This window comes from Equus przewalskii, chromosome 4 (genome assembly GCF_037783145.1).
Source record: "Equus przewalskii isolate Varuska chromosome 4, EquPr2, whole genome shotgun sequence".
NCBI classification, from domain to species: Eukaryota; Metazoa; Chordata; class Mammalia; order Perissodactyla; family Equidae; genus Equus; species Equus przewalskii.
Genome location: NC_091834.1, coordinates 49,036,657 through 49,058,060, shown reverse-complemented (window position 1 = coordinate 49,058,060; position 21,404 = coordinate 49,036,657). Strand labels below are relative to the sequence as shown.

The window sequence follows — 21,404 nt, the reverse complement described above, 5'->3', positions numbered from 1 at the left end:
TTTGCTCGGGGGGGAGGGGCTGTTACTCACAGGCGCCAGTCTGGGTTCAGATCAGTTCTGTTCTCTGGTCTCCCAAGGCCCTTGATTTATAGGGTCCCCGCGGACGGAAGCTTCCCCCCCGTCAGCGGGTCTCCACTGAATCAGCGGCAGGAGTCCTGGATGATCCCCCGGTTGCGCGGTCCCTCCCCCGCTCCTTCCCGACCCGAGCCGCAGCGATCGCAGACTCTAGGGGAGGGAGCGATGTTCTCTCCTACCGTTCCAGCACCTCCGAGGGTGTAAGCAAGGTTATGATCTCCGCCTTCTTCGTATTGTAGGTCTCTAACGAGCTGGCATTATGTTTATTCTCTGAAATTCAGTTCTTCCAATCTTTTGTTGTATTTTGGAGGGGAGAGAATCCCGGGTCAGCTCACCCCGCCATTTTGCTCTGCCCACCTCTCCTATTTTTTCCTTTTTTAAAAATATAAATACTGTTTGTGATGAACAAGCTTTTTTCATTTTAACATATTCAAAATTACTAATGTCTTCCTTTATGGCTTTTTTGTTTGTTTGTTTTTTAAGGAAGATTAGCCCTGAGTTAACATCTGCTGCCAGTTCTCCTTTTTTAGCTGAGCAAGACTGGCCCTGAGCTAACATCTGTGCCCATCTTCCTCTACTTTATACATGGGACGCCTACCACAGCATGGCTTGCCAAGTGGTGCCATGTCTGCACCCGGGATCCAAACTGGTGAACCCTGGGCCACTGAAGCAGAATGGCACATGTAACTGATGTGCCACCGGGCCGGCCCTTATGGCTTTTGTTTTTGGGTGTGAGAGAGGGAGGATGGGTGCTTTTGGTTCAGATTACGGCAGAGGAGAGAGTGAAAAGTGGGCAGATCTGGGATATTTTGAAGCTGATGGCTCTTGAGATGGATTGGATATGGAGTAAGGGGGTGGGGATCAATGATGACCTTTAAGTTTTTCACAAGAATGACTGGAAGAATAGAGTTGACATTCATGTAGATGGGGAAGTCTATGAAGGAGCAGGTTTGGGGTGTATGCTGTGGGTAAAACCAAAACTTTAATTTCAGTGTGTTGAGATTTGTATTTTGATCTGAGTGGAGATGTTAGGTATTTGGATGTACAAGTCCAGAGTTCAAGAGAAAGTTCTGGGCTGGATATATAGATTTGGGTATTCTCATAGGGATATATTATTTGAAGCCGTGGGACTTTGAAGTCACCTATGGAATGAGTGTCGTTAGAAGGGAAGTCTGAGGTCTGAGCTCTGGAACATTTTACCATTTAGAGTGAGACTATAAGCATCTAGGATTTAGAATGTGGGAAGATGAGAGGGTTTGATTAGAATGGTTTCTGAAAGCTGAGTGAGCAAATACTCTCAAGAAGATGAAATGCTACCAATTAGATTTGGCAATGTGGGGGTCGTTGGTGACCTTGGTAAATATATATTTTTGGAGTCATGGACGTAAAATCCTGATTGAAATAGATTCCAGAGAGCATGGGAGGAGAGAGAAATTGGAGATATGGAATAGTACAGATAATTCTTTGAAAGAGTTCTGCTTTAAACTCATTTGGAGAAATTTGGTACTAGCTGGAGGAGGATGTGTGATCAAAGGAGGACTGATTTAATGATGGGAGATGTCACACAATGCTTATCAGCTAATGGAGGCAATTCAGTATAGAAATAAAGATTGACGAGACAAGGTAGAAAGAAGACTATAAAAAGGTACTTGAGAAGGAATAGTTACCAATAAGTACATAGAGATGTTGGCCCTTAGATGGGAACTAAGAAATTTTTTGTAGTTTTTAGAGTATAAGTTTTGCACTGTTTTTTAAAAACATGTTCCTAAATATTTTATTATTTCTGAAGTTATTGTAAATGAATCTTTTTCTTTGTTTCATTTTTGGATTGTTCATTGCTAGTATATAAAAATGCAATCTATTTTTATGTATTGATTATATCCTCTGCATTCTTGAACTTGTTTATTAGTTCTAATGGTTTTTTAGTGGATTCATTAGGATTTTCTCTATACAGGATCGTGTCATCTGCAAATAGAGATACTTTTCTTGTTCTTGGATGGATTTTATTAGATTTTCCAGCCTAATTGCCCCGATTAGAACTTCCAGTAAAATGTTTAATACAAGTGGCGACAGTGGACATCCTTCTTTTGTTCCTGATGTTAAAGGGAACACATTCAGTCTTTCACCATTAAGTATGATGTTAGCTGTGGGCTTGTCATAGTTGCCCTGTATCAGGTTGAGTACAAATTCTCTTCTGTTCCTAATTTGTGTGTTTTTCTCATGAGAAGGTCTGTTGGATTTTTGTCAGATGCTTGTCTGCATCTATTGAGATATTCGTGTGTTTTTGTCCTTTATTCTATTGCTATGGTATATTACATTGATCTTTGGTATGTTGAACCAATTTTGCGTTCCTGGGATAAATCCTCCTTGGTCATGGTGCATAATACTTTTTATATGTGGCCAAATTTGGTTTTTGTTGAACATTTTTGCATCTGTATTCATCATGGATATTGGTCTATAGTTTTATTATTTTTTTGTGATGTCTTTGTCTGGTTTTGGTAATTGGGTAACACTGGTCTTAGAGAATGATTTTAGCAGGGCTCCCTTTGACGGTCTCTTTTCCTGATCTCTGTTATACTGTTGTCCTCTGTTGATATCACTCCCAGTTGATAAGCTCCATTCATTGCCTGCTAATTTCTCTTTTTAATTTTTTTTTGACAATGCCCAAGGTATAAATTGCTCTACAGTCCAATCAAGTTAAGTTCTGACTCCTTTTCTGGGTAGTTTTTTTTTTATTTTTTGAGGAAGATTAGCCCTGAGCTAACATCCGTACCCGTCTTCCTCTACTTTATATGTGGGACTCCTGCCACAGCATGTCTTGACAAGCAGTGCGTAGGTCCGTACCTGGGATCCAAACCGGCGTACCCTGGGCTGCTGAAGCAGAACGTGTGAACTTAACTGCTGTGCCACCAGGCCAGCCCCGCTGATGTAGTTTTTGAGAAGAGTGTTTGATGTTTTGCTCTGATTCCAGGGGTACTCTTGTTGTCTGTCTCTGGTAAACTAGTTGACCTACACTTGAACTTTTTGCTCTCATGTAGCTACCAGCCTCTTCTGAATTGCTTGACATGATAATCTCTATTTCTTTGGAGGGTGAATTTAGGCTTAAATTTCTCACCTTCTGTTCCCTTGGGGAGAATGTCATAGCCCTCTGTTCTTAGAGCCTGTCTCTTGCCCTGTGAAAAATCACTGCATCACTACTCTGGAGCTGTGAGTGGGCACAATGTCTTGTTTCTCTTGGAATGACATCCTTACTTCATGAGCAGGGTGGTGCATAGGGACATTCAAAGATTCGTCTTCTCTTGTCACCCCTCCTGGCATGGAGCTTCTGCCCTATGTGTGATCTGGGAGTTCGCTATCAGAGAATACTGCCGCGAGTGATCAGGGCCCCAGTATTCTCTGCCTATCGTGCCTACCACTATTCTCTACCCATAGGGTGAAGGCTACGTGGAGGAAGGGAGCCTCCAACCTCTTGGCCACGCTTGCCCATAATTTAGCATCTGTAACATTGAACTGAGGGGGATGGGAAATGCTAGCATTCTGCCCCCTCACTGGGAACTAGGGGAAAGGAAGCCCCATTTTCTTTGCCATAGCTACTCTTAGTGGAGCTTCAGTCACACTAAGCTCAATGGGGGATGAAGGAAGAAACAGACTATGGCTCAAATACCCCAGGAAGATTTAGTAGATTTTCTTGAATAAATGTTTCTTAATTTGCTGAATGCTCTTGGAACACTTTTCAAAGGCTTTAAATGGTGGTTTTAAAAATACTTTTCACTAGAGTTGTTTTTAATAGGGAGAGAGTCTGCAGAATTTCTCATGTTGACATTTTGTATGTCTCATGTTCTCTGTTAAATATTTTTTTACTTAATGGCCTGGCATAGAATTCCTATAGTACCTATCAGTAGTTACAATAGAAGTTTAATTTTGTCCTTAAAAAGCAGTGTGTGTGTGTGTGTGTGTGTGTGTGTGTGTGTGTACATGCATGTGTGTTTCTTGCTTGTCTTATCTGGTGTTGGGCTTGCTCCTTACCTGCCTTTCACCTGCTTGGACATCACTCTCTCCCTGTCACCCCTGGCTGTCTCCTCATTTTTGCTTTTATGCCTAGACTCCAAATTTGTACTTGAGCCACTTGAAATGGTGACATAGTTTGTAAACTGTCTACTTGTTTCATACATTAGCTTTGATTTTCAGCCAATCCCTTGACTTTTTTTAAACTTGTTTGTGGCCTGTCTATCTGGCTTGGATGTTGGTCTCCTTAAGACCAAATTTGTTGTATTTGTCCATTAGCTTTATGTGCTGCAATCCCCATGTAGCAGTTATGTGGAAGAAAGGATGTTATGGAGTCAGTATAAGACTTGGTTAACTGCCTATCATAGATAGGAACTATATTTTAGGGCTACTTCACCAAGGCTGCTATCTAGTAATGAACTTCAAGACTCTGTTACAATGAGACTCTATTAAAGATAAAGGGAAAAACTGTGAGATATGAAAGTGTCTCTTTATAAAGTTCAGATGCATCTATTAATGAGACAGAGCTTTCATGAGAGAATTAAAACCAATGGATATTTTGCCTGAGGAATCTTTCCATTGAGGCTATGTTTGAAGGGAACTGCTTTTCACAGGAATTAGGGCAAGACATAAATTCATTGTTACTTGTGTTGCTGTTGAGTCTCATTTTGGGGATATCAGGGAATATATCTGTTTCCTTAATTACCTAATGTGTAAATTAAATCTTTTGGAGGCATACTAATTACTAAATATTCATGTGTAATCCAGTTCAGTTCTTTCACAAGTCTTTCCCTTTCTCCCTCCCATCTTCAGGGGATAGTATCATAGCATCCTTTTTTTAGTATTTGACTTTAATGGACTATAATGAAAAAACTTATTTCTACCTCTTAGTACATGGAACTGTAATATTAGGAGACTGGATTTTGAAGTGAAATAATTTGTGAACCAAATAAATGCTTGTTCAGATGTTTTCTTGAAGTAGCTTGTTGAAGTTATGAAAAAGATTTGCTTTCAGAATTTGAGGTACAGAGTTCAGAATTTTACTTTAAAATATTCTCTCAGGGAAATAAATGTATTATTTACCTCTTTTTTTTGTTCTCTAGGCAGCAGGAGCAATTCGACCTCTTGTATCTACTGTCATCAGTCCATCTGCTGATGGTTGCTTAGACCACTCACTAGAACGTGCCAGTCACAGGGCAAGTGAAATGCCACAGGCCTTTCTATTTGATGTGATCTATGAAGCATACCAGCAGGTAAGAATCCTGGCTTCTTGAAGAAGCTGCTGTCTTGGGAGTCCCCAGGACAAATGTGGGTCACTCACATTTTGAGATTTGCTAGAACTCATGGGACTTAGCACATCGTTGTAATCTGGTTACAGTGAAGTAGTGCTGATACTAGCTGGGTTATATGAGAGAGACAGAGTCTGGAGGAATCCTTGTGCAGTCTTCTTTTGTTCTCTCCTCCCCCTGAAGGGTCACACAAAGCACACCCTCTCCCCAGCAATGAAAATGCAGCAACATGTGGGTGATGTTTGTCCTCATGGAAGCCCATTAGAGACTCGGCGTCCAAGGTGTTTATTGGCTTTGGTCATGTAGACGTCCTCTGCTTAGCACATACAAAAATTTCAGATTCCCAGAAGGAAAGCAGGTGTTAACATAAACTCTATTGTTTATGCAAACACTCTGGGCACAGTGAACCACCTTATCAGTTCTCTGTTCACTGGGAATACTCCAAGAGCCAGGTTCCCAGAGCCCCAGGGCTGGCCGAGAGCCCTACCTAGTAAGCAGGTCTTGCCTTCTCAGGCCTGCTATGGTAAACTCTTTACACAGTTACATAGACATTTTGTTAATTAAAACTTTACTTAAAGGTAAGTAAGTTCTTTTAAAATATCAAATGATTCATGTTTCGATTATACCAGATTACCTTTGTTTTTTCATATTTTGGAAACATTTTTGTATCTATAAAAATTTTATTGCCAATTTGTTTCCATATTTATTGATTGAACAGTTATGGAATATCAGATATTATGCTTGTCAGAAACTTCCCAATGAAATATAAGTTAGAGTGACTAACCCAGTGCTTGGGTATAATATGACATATAATTTATAATAGAAGACCACCACATGTTTTGGATAGAGGGTAGTTAATCACATATATGTTAAATTATGAATCAATCTTGACTGTCAGTTACTGTTTTAAAATGAGATTATATAAATTAGAATCCATTTTAATGATAAGAATAGTCTGCTGTGGCTTGTATTATTTTCTTGGAATAATGAATTTAGATATAGGAAGTTACCCATATTTAGTTATTAATCATATAAATGTTATGCTATTATACATTTCTTTGAGTTTTTTACTCAAATATCCTCTTCTATAGCCTAAATCTTGCTGAGCTAGGCCACATCTGCTCTATTCTCTGAGATTATTGAGTTTGTTCATCATTATATAAATACTTAGGAAGAATAAATAAATATGATAGCTATATTTTGGAAGAAAATTTGAATAAAATCTCATGATCCTTACGTTAGCACTTCTCAATAGTTTTTGCTGGAGACTTAATCCCTAATGCACCGAGGCACTGGTTCTCCAAGTGTGGTCTCCAGCCCAGCAACAAGATGCTTTGGAACTTGTTAAAATGCGAATCCTGGTGCTCTCCCTCAGGCGGACTAAATTAGAGATCCTGAGAATGGGGCCTAGTAGTTTGTGTCTTAACAAGCATATCTTCCAGGTGATGCTGATTCACACTGAAGTTTGGGAACCACCACCCTAAGGCATTTGTTGTATGTAATGAATTAAATTCTCTTCTGTCGCATTCTTGGAGAATTGAGAAAATAGTCACACAAAAATAATTATCTGTGTTCTGTGGTTCAGAACTCTCATTTATAGCATTTTGGGGGTTTTGATTTATGTTCTTACACAAGTTTCTTGATCATATAGCACACAAAGGAATTTAACTATATAACATATTTCATTCTCGGATTATATAATTTGTATATATTAAATATTTCGGTTTTCACAAACAAATTCTAAAAACTAAAGTAAAAAAACAGAGCCATGGTTGAAGGCAAAAAACCAAATCCAACTATACCAAAAATTGCTTTCCTGATTTTGATTGGACAAATTGAACAGATTTTAACATAAAGACTTTATTTTCAAAGCAATAAAACCACCAGTGATCATTTCTGTTCTATAAGTTACAGAGATGATTAAAGATGATTAAAATTATGAACCATTTTTCAACTTGGAAAACTTACCTATAGTCAAGGAGTTTGATCAGCAATATTTCCATGAAATATTTCACTTGGCAAACATTTATTGAATGTGTATTTGTGCTGGAATACAATAGTGACTAAATAGACCAAGTTTATCCTTTATGAAGTACCTTTCCTTTTTTATTATTTCAAACATAGATTTTTTTATACCTTTATTGAGGCGCAATTGACAAAATTGAGATATTTTAAATGTGTACAACATGATGATCTGATATACCTATACATTGTGAGAGGATTCCACCTCCCCCCCATTGAATTAATTAACACATTTGTCATCTCACATACCTTTTGTGTTTGGTGAGGGCACTTAAGTTCTACTCTCTTAGCAAGTTTCTATTATATAATATAGTGTTATCAACTGCACTCACTATGTATACATTAGATCCTCAGACCTGCTTTACTTTATAGCTGAAAGTTTGTACCCTTTTACCAACCTCTCCCTATTTCCTCCAGCCCCTATCCCCTGGCTTTTCTACTCTGTTTCTATGAGGTTGACTTTTTTCTTTTAGATTCTACATATAAGTGATACCATGCAATATTTGTCTTTGTCTGGCTTATTTCACTTAGCCTAATGCCCTCCAGATTCATCCATGTCGTTGCAAATGGCAGGATATCCTTCTTTTTTAAGACTGAATAATATTCCGTTGTGGATATGTACCACGTTTTCTTTATCCATTCATCCATCGATGGACACTTAGGTTGTTTCTGTGTCTTAGCTGTTGTAAACAATGCTGCAATGAACTTGGGGATGCATTTATATTTTCAAGTTAGTGTTTTCTTTTTCTTTGGATGAATACCCAAAAGTCGAATTGCTAGATCATATGGTAGTTCAATTTTTAATTTTTTGAGGAACTTCATACTTTTTTCCGTAGTGGCTGCACCAATTTGTATTCCCACCATCAGTGCTCAATTTTTGCCTTTTCTCCACATCCTTGCCAACACTTATTTCTTGTCCTTTTGATGACTGCCATTCTAATGAATGTGACATGATATCTCATTGTGGTTTTGATTTGCATTTCCCTGATCATTAGTGATGTTGAGCATCTTTTTCTTGACCTTTTATCCATTTGTATGTCTTTGAGAAAATGTCTATTCATATTCTTTGCCCATTTTTTAATTGAGTTATTTATTTCTTTTTGCTTGAGTTGTATGAGTTTCTTATATATTTTGGATATTAAGCCCTTATCAGATATGTGGTTTGCAGATTTTTTCCTCCCACTCCATAGGTTGCTTTTTTTATTTCTTAATGGTTTCCTTTGCTGTGCAGTGGCTTTTCTGTTTGTAGTCCCACTTATGTTTTTTGTTTTTTGCTTTTGTTGCCTTTGCTTTTGGTATTAAATCCAAAAAAGAATTACCAAAACCAATGTCCAGGAGCTTCCCCTTTATTACTTCTGTGTTCATCATGGATATTGGCCTGTAATTTTCTTTTCTGGTGGCATCCTTGTCTGACTTTGGTATCAGGGTAATGCTTGCCTTGAAAGATGAGTTTGGAAGTGTTTCCACCTCTTCTGTTTTTTGGAGTTTGAGAAGAATTGGCATTAATTCTCCTAAATGTTTGGTAGAATTTACCAGTGTAGCCATCGGGTCCTAGACCAGGTTTTGGGGAGGTTTTTGATTACTCATTCAATCTCCTTACTAGTAATTGATCCTTTCAGATTTTCTTTTTCTTCCTAATTCAGTCTTGGTAGGTTGTACGTTTCTAGGACTTTAACCCTTTCTTCTGGGTTGTCCAAATTGTTGGCGTATAATTGTTTGTAGTAGTCTCTTGTGATCCTTTGTACTTGTGTGGTATCAGTTATAATGTTTCCTTTTTTGTCTGTAATATTATTTGAGTCTTCTCTTCTTGATAAGTCTAGCTAAAGGTTTGTCTATGTTATCTTATCAAAAAACCAGCTCTTAGTTTCATTGATCTTTCCTATTGTCTTGTTAGTCTCAATTTCACTTATTTCCACTCTAATCTTTATTTCCCTCCTTCTAACTATGGGTTTCATTTGTTCTTTTTCTAGTTTCTTGAGATATAAAGTTAGATTGTTTATTTGAGATCTATCTTGTTTCTTAATATAGGCATTTATCACTGTAAACTTCCCTCTTAGAACTACTTTTGCTGTACTCCATAAGTTTTATTATGTTTAAAAACTGCTTCTTTGTTTGCTAGAGTCTTGTGGGACTCATGAATGCAGGCCCTCTTGGCTATCAGAGCTACGTGTTTTGGAGTCTAATCTGGGGTACCAAATGTGTGTACAAGCTCCTTCCAGGGAGATACTGGTGACTTAGTTTTAATTGTTGGAGCAGTCGAGAGGGAGAGGGCGGGGGAAGTGTCTGATGGCTTCCCTAGTCTCCAGAGAGGGTGGCAGCCAGCATCTAGATGCATGCTAAATTAGAAACTGGATCTTCAGGCATAGTTTGAATAGTATGCAGTTAGACTCCTTTCAGGGAAAAACTAGGAGATGGGAGTTTTTTGCCTGCTCACTCTGATCCCTGGGGGATAGTTACTGTGGGTGCTTGTTTGTTCATGCCCGTTAAGAACTGCTTTTTTGTTTACTATAGTGTTGTGCATCTCATGAACACAAGCACTATTGACTCTTAGAGTTAGGTGTTTTGGGGACCTGTCCCTCCAGGAGGAGTCTGAAAATTCAGGTATAGATGTGTGGTGCAAACCCTTTGCTTCTCAGGGAGAAGCTGCGAGTTGGGGGTTCTCTCCTGATTATATGGTGCTTTGCAGTGGGGAAGGCATGCTGCTGCTGGTTAATGATCAGAGTGTGTCTCAGCCTTTCCTACTCATTTTGATACGGTTATTTTCTCATTTGCCCAAAGTGTAGGAGTCACTCTGCTGGGTTCTGGTTTTCTTTCAAAGGGAATTGCTGTGGGTCTAGCTGTAGGTTTGGTGCCTCCTGGGGAGGAGGGAAGTTCAAAAGTCTGTGTCGCCATTGTGGTCATCTCCCTCTATGAAGATTGCATTCTAATGGGGGAGATACACATCTAGTAAAGCACAATTTTCAAAAGGCAAAATTATGACACTCAGGAAGTATAAAATGAACAGTTCAAATTTCATTCAACACATTGAGAGACCAGTAAGATCTTAAGATTGGTTCAAAAAGCATTCTAAATGTTAAGCGTGTATAGGTAATTTAACAAGATATGCTAGGATAAGATTTGCTGGGTTGGATTGTAAACTGCTTAATGTCTCCCAGGGTCACACACTTTTGTTATTTTCTGTTTTACTGAATAGAAATTATTTCTATCTCTACTGGACAAAAATCTTCACATGAACGAGTCTTTTCATTAAGTCTGGGTCTTCAAATGATAAAAGAATGAAATGTAATAAAATTCTCTACAACAGTCCTTGGGTAGCTTTTGCTATATTTCCACATTTTGAATTATTTTTCTTTTACGACAAAGAGATAAATAAGCAAATATATATGTCAAATAGTGATAAGTGTTATAGAGAAAAATAAAGTAGGATAGAGGTTCAGGGGTGGGAGGTTCCTCTTTTCCATCAATTGGACAGAGAAGTACTCTGTGAGAAGGTGAAATTTAAGCCAAAATCTGAAGGAAGGGAGGGAGTGGGTCATGCAGATCATTGAGAGAAGAACATTTCAGCACAGGACACAGAGTATAAGAAAAACTGCAAGACTGGAGAAGAGTGATGTCATAGGGGGAGTGGGAAGTGATGTAGTTGGAGAGAATCTAGTCCCTAGTACTGGGGCCCTAAAAAGCCATGGTACACATTTTAGATTTTACCCTGAATGAGATGGGAAGCCTATCTCAGTAGGCTATTCCACTTTTATGGGGTCACCGTGTCAGTTGTTGGGACAATAGACTGCAGAAGGCAAGGGAAGAAGTAAGAAGCTATTGTGATAATTGAGGCAAAAGGTAGTGAGGACAACTAGCACAACTTGGGTGGTGGAGAATGTCACATTAAGTGCTTGTGTTCTGAACATATTTGAAGGTAAAACTGAGATTAACCAATAGATTGTACTTGGGATGTCAGAGAAAGGGAAGAATCATAGGTCCACAGATTTGCTCTGAATAACCAGAACACAGTTGCCCTTTATTAACACTGAGAATGGTAGAGGAAGGAAAGGTTCTGTGGGAGCAGATCAGGAATTTGGTTTTGACATACCAAGTTTGAGATTACTCTTAGACATACAGTTGAAAATGTTAAGGAGATAACTGGATATATGAATCTAGAAATCAACAGAGAGGTCCAGATATATATTCAGGATTTGTCATCACTCAGGCATTTAATGCCTGGGGGTTGATTGAGATCATCAAATGAATGAGTGCAGAGAGAGAATGAAAGAGGTCCAAAGGCTGAACCCTGTTACAGGCCAAGGTTTTGAGGTTGAAGTATATTAGTTTCCTATTGGAGCTGTAACAAGTTATCAAAAATTTAGTAAATTAAAACAATATAAATTTATTATCTTACCATTCTGGAGATCAGAAGTCTGAAATCAAGCTGTTGACAAGGCTGTATTCCTTCTGGAGACTCTAGTGGAGTCTCTGTTTCCTTGAATCTTTCAGTTTCTAGAGGCCACCTGAATTCCTTGGCTCATGGCTCTTCCCTTACACCACTCCAACTCTTGCTTTCATTGTAACATCTGTTACTACTAACTCTTATCTTCCTTTCTCCCTCTTATAAAAATCCTTCTGATTATTTTGGGCTCACCTGGTTAATCCAGGATTTCTTCTCCCATCTCAAAATCTCTAACTTAAACATGTATTCACAGTACCCTTGCCATACATATTCACAGATTCTGAGAATTAGGACATGGACATGTTTTGGAGGTGGGTGGTTATTCAGCCTTCCACAGGAGGTAAGGAAGAATTAGCTAAGGGGTTAGAAGAGGAGTGGCCATAGGGATAAGAGAGGAATGTCCCAAAAGCCTAGTGAAGAGAGTGTTTTAAGAATGATTCAGCAACTGCATTAAATGCTGCATAGTGGTTAAAAACTAAGGACTGAGAACTGGCCATAAGCCTTAGCAGTGTGAAATGACCGCGTTTGAGGGAAGTGTTGGGTATGGAAACCTGGTTTTAATTGATTTAAGAGAGAATAAGTGAGGCTACTCTTTGGAGGAGGTTCCATGCCTACTGAGTGGAGAAATGGAGGGGGTAGCTGAAGGGGTTATATATTAAGAATTTTATATTTTTTAAGATGGATGACATAACAGCATATTGCTATGATAATGAGAATGATTTAGAAGAAAAGACTGATGCTGGTGTGAGGGGATAAGATATAGTGTACAAATGGTGTTGGAGTTGACCAACCCTAGTTCTTGGTTGGGAATATGGATAGTTCATCCACAGGGACAGGAGGAAAGGCAGGGAAGGTACAGATGTCGCTAGGTTAAGAGATGTGGTGGGGGGATGTGGAATTTGTCTTCTTCGTTTCTATTTTCTCAGTGACATAGGGAGCAAATCATCAGCTAAGAGCAAGGGAGCTGGGTGAGGTGTCAAGGCTTTAGGAAAGAGAAGAGTTGAAATAGTAAATATTGCCTTTCATTCTTACATTCTTTTAGCCTAAAATTGTCCCAAGGAAAAAACATATATCAGAACTAATTTCTGGGTAGTTATGGAAACTGTGATAACTTTTGCTAAAAATAAACAAACAAAACCCCCCAAATTACAAAGCCATTGAATGGCTCAATCACTAATGTGGTCTTGAGATATAGACTTATTATGCTTTTTTTTATCAAGGGCATAACTTTACTCTGAGGAACTGTTTACTTTTTCCTGAGAGTTGAGCAGAAATTGGGTAGTTTTAACCAAGGTCATATGAGGTTGAATCATATATGCAGAAGAAACACATCTTAAGCTGATCTAAAGTTATGTGGACTGTGGTGAAAAAAAGTAGGAAATGTGTAGTTTGAAGCTGTGGATGACTGTTCATCATCAAACGAGGCTTGAGGTTACAAATGTCAAGACGCCATTCTGTATGCTGACCTGTGAGATTGCTGTTACCTCCTCCACCATTTCTTCTGTCTTACCTCACTCATACTCTTTGTCTATGTACTCTAACCATGCTCACCCTATGTTAGTTCCTAAAATACTGTAAGTTTCCTCCTTCCTTCTGGCACCTTATCTCCTTCCTACCTTGCAGCATGTCCTTTAGCTATCAGATAAATTATCTCTTAGGTAAACCTTTCCTTTCCCTCAAGACTAGGTTAGCCAAATACATTACACGTTTACCTAGTGCCTTGTTTTTTCCTGCCCAGCATGAAAATAACAACAGAAGTGAAATAATTTGTCAGACAAGTCAATGTCTGACTCCCCTGCTAGAATGTGAGCCCTTTGAAGGCAGGATGGTCTCTGTCTTATTCTTAGCAACCTGCCTGATAGATTTTTATTACTAAGTACATATTTCTTTAATGGAATGAACATTCAAGAGTATGTGTGCATATCAGTATGTGAAAAAAGGCCTATGTACTTACCTGGCCTGGGCCACTTTTCCAGATAATCACACTGTTTCTACTCTTAATTTAGGTCACTGTGGTAATGTCGCCTCCTCAGAGAAGCAGTCCCTGATAATCTCACATATAATAGCAGCCTCTGTCGTGTGTCCCTTTATTCTGCTTTAATTTTCCTTATGAGACATCGCTACTTGACATATTTTTTTTGATAGGTATTTGTCTGTCTCCCCTACTAATATGTCGGTTCCATGAGGGCAGGGACTTTCTTTTGTTTCTGTCACCTGGAAAAGTTCATGGCTTATGTTATGTTCTTAATAAATAGAAATGCATGAATTTCATGCATACATACATACATATGTATACATATTTATGTGTTAACACTAGTGTCAATTATATAAAAAGCTTGCTTGGAGTAATATATATGTGCATGTGTATATATTTATAAATTCTTCCTAAGACCTTTAAGAAATTCATCTGAAATTATTAGAAGTATTTGTATATAAAATTGAGAATTTGCAGCATTTTGGTAACTGTGAAAAATTCTATGCAGCCTGTGTTTCTAAAGATCAGTTAAATAGTTACATAGTTATTAGTAGTTTTAAAGGGTCACTTAAAGTTGTGTTTTTGCAGATTTTTTATTGAGCACAAAAATGTTCATGATAGGATGTCAATGATATAATAATACAAAGTTAAATTAATAACTATATATAGAATATATTTATGCTTGTGTCTAAATATACGTGAGTGTGTGAGTACACACACGAAACAAAGATGAATTGCATATGTGAATACTGAAATGTTGTTAATATCTATGTCTGGGTTGATATTTAAGTCATTAAATCTATGATGTGATGGACATTAGATATATAAATACTCAAGTATTTGTTATTTTTATTGGTTTTGGACTTTTCTGTATCATTATTTACTGGTTTTCTTTTGTTGGTTAAGATCATCTGGAAAAAAAAAACCAAAACCTATTTTATCCCTTGGGAACTTTTAACGACACAGTAAGAGGTTGTTAAAGGAAAATATTACTAAGTTAAAGAATAACAAACAAATTCAGCAGTGAAAATTAGTCTCTATGAATGTGAGGAAAACACCACAGACTAGTCTAGAGGATTCTTATTAAATATTAAAATATGAAATTGTGTTCTGTACAGTTTAAAGAAAAATAAGTTTTTATGCAAAGAAACTTTTCAAACTATGTAAATCCGTTTCTTGAGAAAATTGGTGTGGTGCTCACAGATGGTATTCTGAACTTTATTGTTTAGAGATCTGGCCTCATTTCTAACACTCAAGTGTTCAGGTTCTCAGAATTTTAGGAGGTAGTTTGTTAACTAAGTTTTCATGAAAATGCACATGCACGAAAGACACTGCACAACTCAACCAGTGACAGAGTTGTTCTCTGAGGTGTTAAATATGTGCCTTTTGGTTTGATATCCTGGGTTCTACTGTGGAGATAATTAATATTTAAAATAATTAATATTTAAATATTATTCTTATAATGGAGATTGAAATGCTATATATTTTTAAAAAGTGCCTCATTAACTTGAAAGGGTAAAAATACCTATGAACACAACCAAAAACAAATCCTTCAAGTTTTAAAAATTCCTGTCACTTGTCTCTAGGTACAGGAATATAATCATAAAATTAAAGGAATATAACAAGAATTTCCTTTTGTAATACATATTCTACCCACACCCCACATCCATTAGAATAAATAGAACCAGTATTTTGTACTAAATGCCAACACATTTAGGCTGCAAATGCTGAGTTAACAAGAAACCAGTCAAGAAAATTGAATTTCATGATGAATATCTTTTCTGTAGATCTGCAGGCATTACAACTCTCAGAAGTTTGACGGCCATTTTCACAGAGTGTAGTTCCCCTTCCTTCTCCCGCCCTCATCCCTCATCCCCGGTTGGAGGAAGAAGGAGGACCTCGCTGAGTGCTTACTTGGCCTGGATTGGATTTGGAGGTGATGAGGAAAAGCCTTAGAATAAAGTCTCAGAAGAAACCTCACATTACATGGGGTTTTCAAAAGGAAAAGTAGGAAGGGATAGGAGGCTCGCATAAACTGTTTGACAGAAATGAAAAGATCCTCAGGGGAAAAGTGAGTGAAAGAGGGAAGAAAATGTGAAGAAAAATGAGGGATTTTAAGATGAGTCAGAAAGAGCTGAATTGGGTAGATTCGTCAAAGTATCTGCCAACCATCATTTTGCCTGTGATAAATGGCAGTCACAAACCAGAGTAGCAAGTTGCACATCTTAGTTATTAATAATCCATGATCTATATATTATTTATGGTACTTTATAAGAAAGTAAATTCACAGTCTTGGTGATGTGTTTGAAGAGTTAATTAACACGTTCTAAAATCATGCTTTCTCCTGTTTGTCACATTTCTCCTGATTTCATCCTTCTTTTTCTCTCTTCTATCTTTTTCTTCTATCAATTATTCTACTAGGTAGGCTCATAGAGCCATGTCATTTTTCTGGTCCTATTTTGGAAAACTTCTAAAGTGTTGTAGAAAAAATGATTCTGTGACCCTGGCTTGGACTTCCTTTGAGAAAATATCCTTACTTCCAGAAATTAATTTCTTAATCATTAGCCTGAAACTGTTATTTTTGTCCCTTATTTACTTCGTGTGTATGGAGACCAATTTATAAATGATTTCTTCACAAACTTGCTTTTTTCTGGATCATCCTCTACACTGATTGTAGTTTTAAAACCTTGCCAGCATATTTTATCTCAATGTCTTTTGATTTAGCCCCCGTGATCTTTCACATGGACTTCGGGGTGAAATAAAATCTCTTGACGGTTTTCCTCCTGCTGTCCTTGCCCATCTTCATCAGTGTTCTTCATCAACAATCACAAGTGATCTTTCTAACCTGTACATCTGTCCATGTTGGTCCGGAGCTGTAGGACTTTCCATGGCCCTCTCTGGCCCACAGGGTAAAGTACTAGTTCCTTATCACGTGTACGATTACCTTCCACCACTCAGAACTCCAGTCTGCGGAGTTCATGACTTGAAGTCTCCTCAGCACACCTACCTTTTATCCTATCATGTCTACTTTTGGTATATGTGACTCCTTTCACTTTTCATTAAAAATAAACAACAACCCAAGATACACCTCTACTTTGGGCTTTACCACCCTCTTCTCCTCCTTGTTTTCACTGAATTCTTGATGATTTTTTCATTTATCGTAACCTTTGAAATCTGTCTCCTTCAACCTCAACATGTTTTAACATTAAAAATGTTTATTTTAACATGTATCCAGAGACACGTTAAAATGCAAACTCATTACTTTATTTCCTCTCCATTTTGTTTTGGACCTGAGGTGTATAGAAGTGAGTTGATGGTCCTCTTTGGTTTCTAGTCAGCTGCTCTTATTTATCTATGTGAGCCACCTCTTTTTGTTTTTTAAAACTTTATTATTATCTCCCTTTCCTATTCAAGAGCTTACTCTCCTGCTTCCAGACGAACCTCTTCTGTTGTATTTAATTCTTATCCTTCTAATCAACCTATCATATATAAATATATATACGTGTGTTCTTAAAATGTATCATGTTATGTTTTAAAATTTACATAAAAGATCTTGATTTTTATTTAGCACTATTCGTGAAATCATCCATATTGAAGAATCTAAAGCTCATTCATTATTCTTGATTACTTCATAGTTTTTAATCATGTGCATAGACCACAATTTACTTATTTGTGTCTCTCATTGCTTGCTACCACATATATGGAAGTGAATGTCCTCATATGTCGCTTTGTGAGCATAGTGCAAGAGGGTGCATGAGTTTCCCTGGGGTATCTATCAAGAAGTGAATTGCCAGGTCACAGGGTACATGCATTCTTAATTTTGTAACGTTCTACCAGATTGCTCTCCCGAATGGCTGCACCAGTTTGAGATCCTATTAGCACTGAAGTGGAGGGAAGTGCTTCTAGTTTCAGCCACATCTTCTATAGTTTTAAAGTGCTGTAACTTTCTAATGTTTGTCAATCTGGGAGATGTATTTTGATTTCTGTGTTTTAATTTGAATTTATTTGATTGCTACTCAGGGTGAACCATTCTGTCTATATTTTTTTTACATTTTTCTGTGTTGCTTTTTAATGTCTTTTGTCCATTTTGTTTTGAGTTTCTTCTCTTGTTGATTAGATGGTTTCTTATATATCCTAGATATTATTCCTTTCTTAGTTTTACACATTACAAATATCTTAGTTTACAGCCTGTCTATTATTATTATCTTTAATGTTCTTCATTTTGATTCAGCCAAATTCTGTGCATTTAAGATCTCACAAAATTCGTTCCCACGTTGTGGTTCTATTCTTTCTATTGATACTCCTTTTTCATTTCCTACTTTAGTCTTTCATACTTTAGTCTTCTTGGAGGTCATTTAAAAATATTCTGCATTATAGGTCCCAGCTTTTTTCATTTTTATGAAGTGAGTGAGTTTTTGCAACATCATTTACTAAATAATCGAATCATTTCTAATTTGTGAAATGACCTCTGTTATATAGCCAATTTCCAATCTATGTGTAGATTTATTTCTGGTTTCTTTATTCACTGATCTATTTGTTGTTTCCTGAACAGTACCACATTGTTTTAACTTTTTGTTAATTGTTTTCAAAATTGTCTGTTTCACACAGGTTCCCTAGTAGATAGAGCCTTAGGCAAGGCTTAAGTGCTGATGTGAGGTGATGTGTTACCAATCTGGCCACTGCTTCACAAACAAACACAGCTGGTCACTTCATCACATGGGATGTATCCAGGCAGGCTTATACAAAGCTGTTTGTGTTTTTCCTGCCAATAGGCTGTTCTAAGAGAGAATTCATCTTCTATCTCCCTCTTAAAGTTTTTCCCACAGGGTGTGAACTCTGGTTGCCCCACCCACCCCATTCAGTCCCGAGGGAAGCCAGATCCCATGACTTATACCATGGTGCTGTAACTGTGTCCAGAGGTAACTAGAGGGAAAAACCAGAGACTCTGGCTTGTGGCCTCTAGGGCCATGTGGGCTCACATGTGGTTAGGCACTTTGGTGGCATAGAGTATATGAGACCAAGAGAACCTAGGGCAGGACATAAGATGTGACTGATACACTATTTATTGACCTTTATTACTTTTATACAAATTTGAAATCTAAGTTCCTGCCACCTGGAAGCTTCTATTGGAATGTTTCGAAATTATAAAATAACTTAGGGATCAAGTTGTCATCTTTAAATAGTAAGTTGTCCCATTTATAAACATAGTATGGCTTATTTATTCAGATGTTTTACATTCTTTGAAGGATTTTTACTTTGTTATGTATGTATTATATATGCTTTTAGTAATTTCTTAGATTAAATATATGTTAGCCATTATAAACTATTTTGTGTTTTACTTTCTAATTTATGTTTGCTGTTGTGTGTGATGTTTCCCCACACCCCTTTTGGTAGATTGAGCTTATAATAGACAGACTCATTGAACTCTAGTTTTAAGTTTGTACTTGAAATCTTCTGTTTTACTTACATGATCATATTATATACAAATAATGACAAATTTGTCTTTTTCCTTTGAATTCTTATTTATTTTTATTTTGTTGTTGCTTTGGCCAGGACCTCTGGTATCATGTTGTAGAATGGTATAGATAATGGAGTATGTTTTTCTGGATTCCATCATTAAAGAAACTGTATATAACTTCTTAAGTATAATGTTAGCTGTAGCTTTTTTGATAGAAAGCCTTTAACAAGTTAAATTAATCTTTAACTTTTCTTAAAAAAGGTTTATTTCTTTTAAAAATAAGCAATATCATGCTTTTTGAAATCTTGTTTTTCTATAACTAGCAAGGTTACCATGTGATTTTTAGTCTAATAGTGTGGTGGAGTGACATGATAGACTTCTTGATGTTGAACCATCTTTGATTCTGAGATAACACTACTTGATAGAATTTTTTATACTGCTGGCTTTAGCTTCTTGGTATTCTGTTTGGGACTTTTTCTTTGTGTTTATAAGTGAAATTGTCCTGTTTCTGTACTTGTGCTATTCTTATTTGATTTTCATAGCAAGACTGTATTATTAGTAAATACTCTGTGCTTGGAGACATTTTAAGAGGATAGGATTAGGGGAACAGCTTTTTTTTTATTTCTTTTTAATTTTTTAAGGCACCTCCATACTGTTTTCCCTAGTGGCTGTACCATTTTACATTCCCACCAACAGTGGAGAAGGGCTCCAATTTCTCCACATCCTTGCCAATATTTAACTTTTATTTATTTATTTTTTTATGAAAGCCATTCTAACTGGTGTGAAATGATATCTCATTATGGTTTTGATTTGCAATGCCCTGTTGACTGGTGATGTTATGCATCTTTTCAAACATCTATTAGCCATCTATATATCTTTTTTGGAGAAATAGACAAGTACTTTGCCCTTTTCAAATTGGGTTATTTGTTTTGCTATTAAGTTGTAGGAGTTCCTTATGTATTTTGCCTATTAACACCTTATTAAAAGTTCTCATCGGGGCTGGCCCTGTGGCATAGTGGTTAAGTCTGATGCACTCTGCTATGGCGGCCCAGGTTTGTGGGTTCGGATCCCGGGTGTGGACCTACACTACTCATCAGCCATGTTATGGTGGTGACCCACCACAACTGGCACAGATGTTAGCTCAGAGCTAATCTTCCTGAAGCAAAAATAAAAGAGACAGGAAGATTGGCAACGAATGTTAGTTCAGAGTGAATCTTCCCCATCAAAATAAAAGTTCTCATCACAAGAAAAATTTTCTTTGTAACTGTGTAGGGTGAAGGATGTTAACTGGGCTTAGTGTGGTGATCATTTTGCAATATATACGAATATTGAATCATTGCGTTGTACCCCTGAAACTAATACAGGGTTAAGTCAATTATATCTTAATTAAAAAAGAAACCTTTATAAGATACACGATTTGTGAATATTTTCTCCCACTCCTTAGTTTAGCTTTTTTTTTTTTTTTATCATTCTGTTGATCATTTCCTTTGCTGTGCAGAAGATTTTTAGTTTGATGCAGTTCCACTTGTCTATATTTACTTTTGTTACTTATGCTTTTCCTGTCATATCCAAGAATTCACTGCCAAAAGCAATGTCAAGAAGATTTCCCTTTGTTTTTATCTGAAAGTTGTATAGTTTCAGGTCTTTAATCCATTTTGGGTTTAATTTTGTGTATAATATAAGATAGGGGTCCAGTTTCATTAATCTGCATCTGGATGTCCAGTTTTTCCCACACCATTTGTTGAAGAGACTATCTTTATCCCATTCTGTATTCTTGGAACCCTTGTCAAAGATCAGTGGTACATATATATGTGGGTTTATCTCTAGGCTCCCTATTCCTTTAGTCTGTATCTCTCTTTATTCCAGTACCACACTGTTTTGGTTACTGTAGTTTGGTAATATACTTTGAAACAGAAGTGTGATGCCTCCAGCTTTGTTTTTCTTTTTAAAAATCATTTTGTCTCTTCTAGGTCCTTTGTGGTTCCCTATGAGTTTTAAGATTTTTTTTTCTATTTCTGTAAAATATGCCATTAGGATTTAATGGGGATAGCATTGAATGTGTACATTGCTTTGGGAAGTGTAGGCATGTGAACATTATTAAATCTTCCCATCCATGAACATGGGATGTCTTTTCATTTA

At 37.1% G+C, this 21,404-nt stretch overlaps 1 protein-coding gene across 5 annotated transcripts in view; it reads left to right on the top strand.

Moving 5' to 3' along the window:
- The window catches only part of CRPPA (CDP-L-ribitol pyrophosphorylase A), a 283,050-nt gene that overhangs the window by 26,225 nt on the left and 235,421 nt on the right, over positions 1–21,404 (top strand). For all 5 annotated transcript variants that reach the window (XR_011539068.1, XM_070615818.1, XM_070615820.1 and 2 more), the window contains exon 3: positions 5,184–5,333. Coding sequence is in view for 4 of the 5 variants with exons in the window: in XM_070615818.1 (XP_070471919.1) it covers positions 5,184–5,333 (150 nt within the window). In the remaining variant the exon portion in view is untranslated. The remainder of the gene's footprint in view (positions 1–5,183; positions 5,334–21,404) is intronic.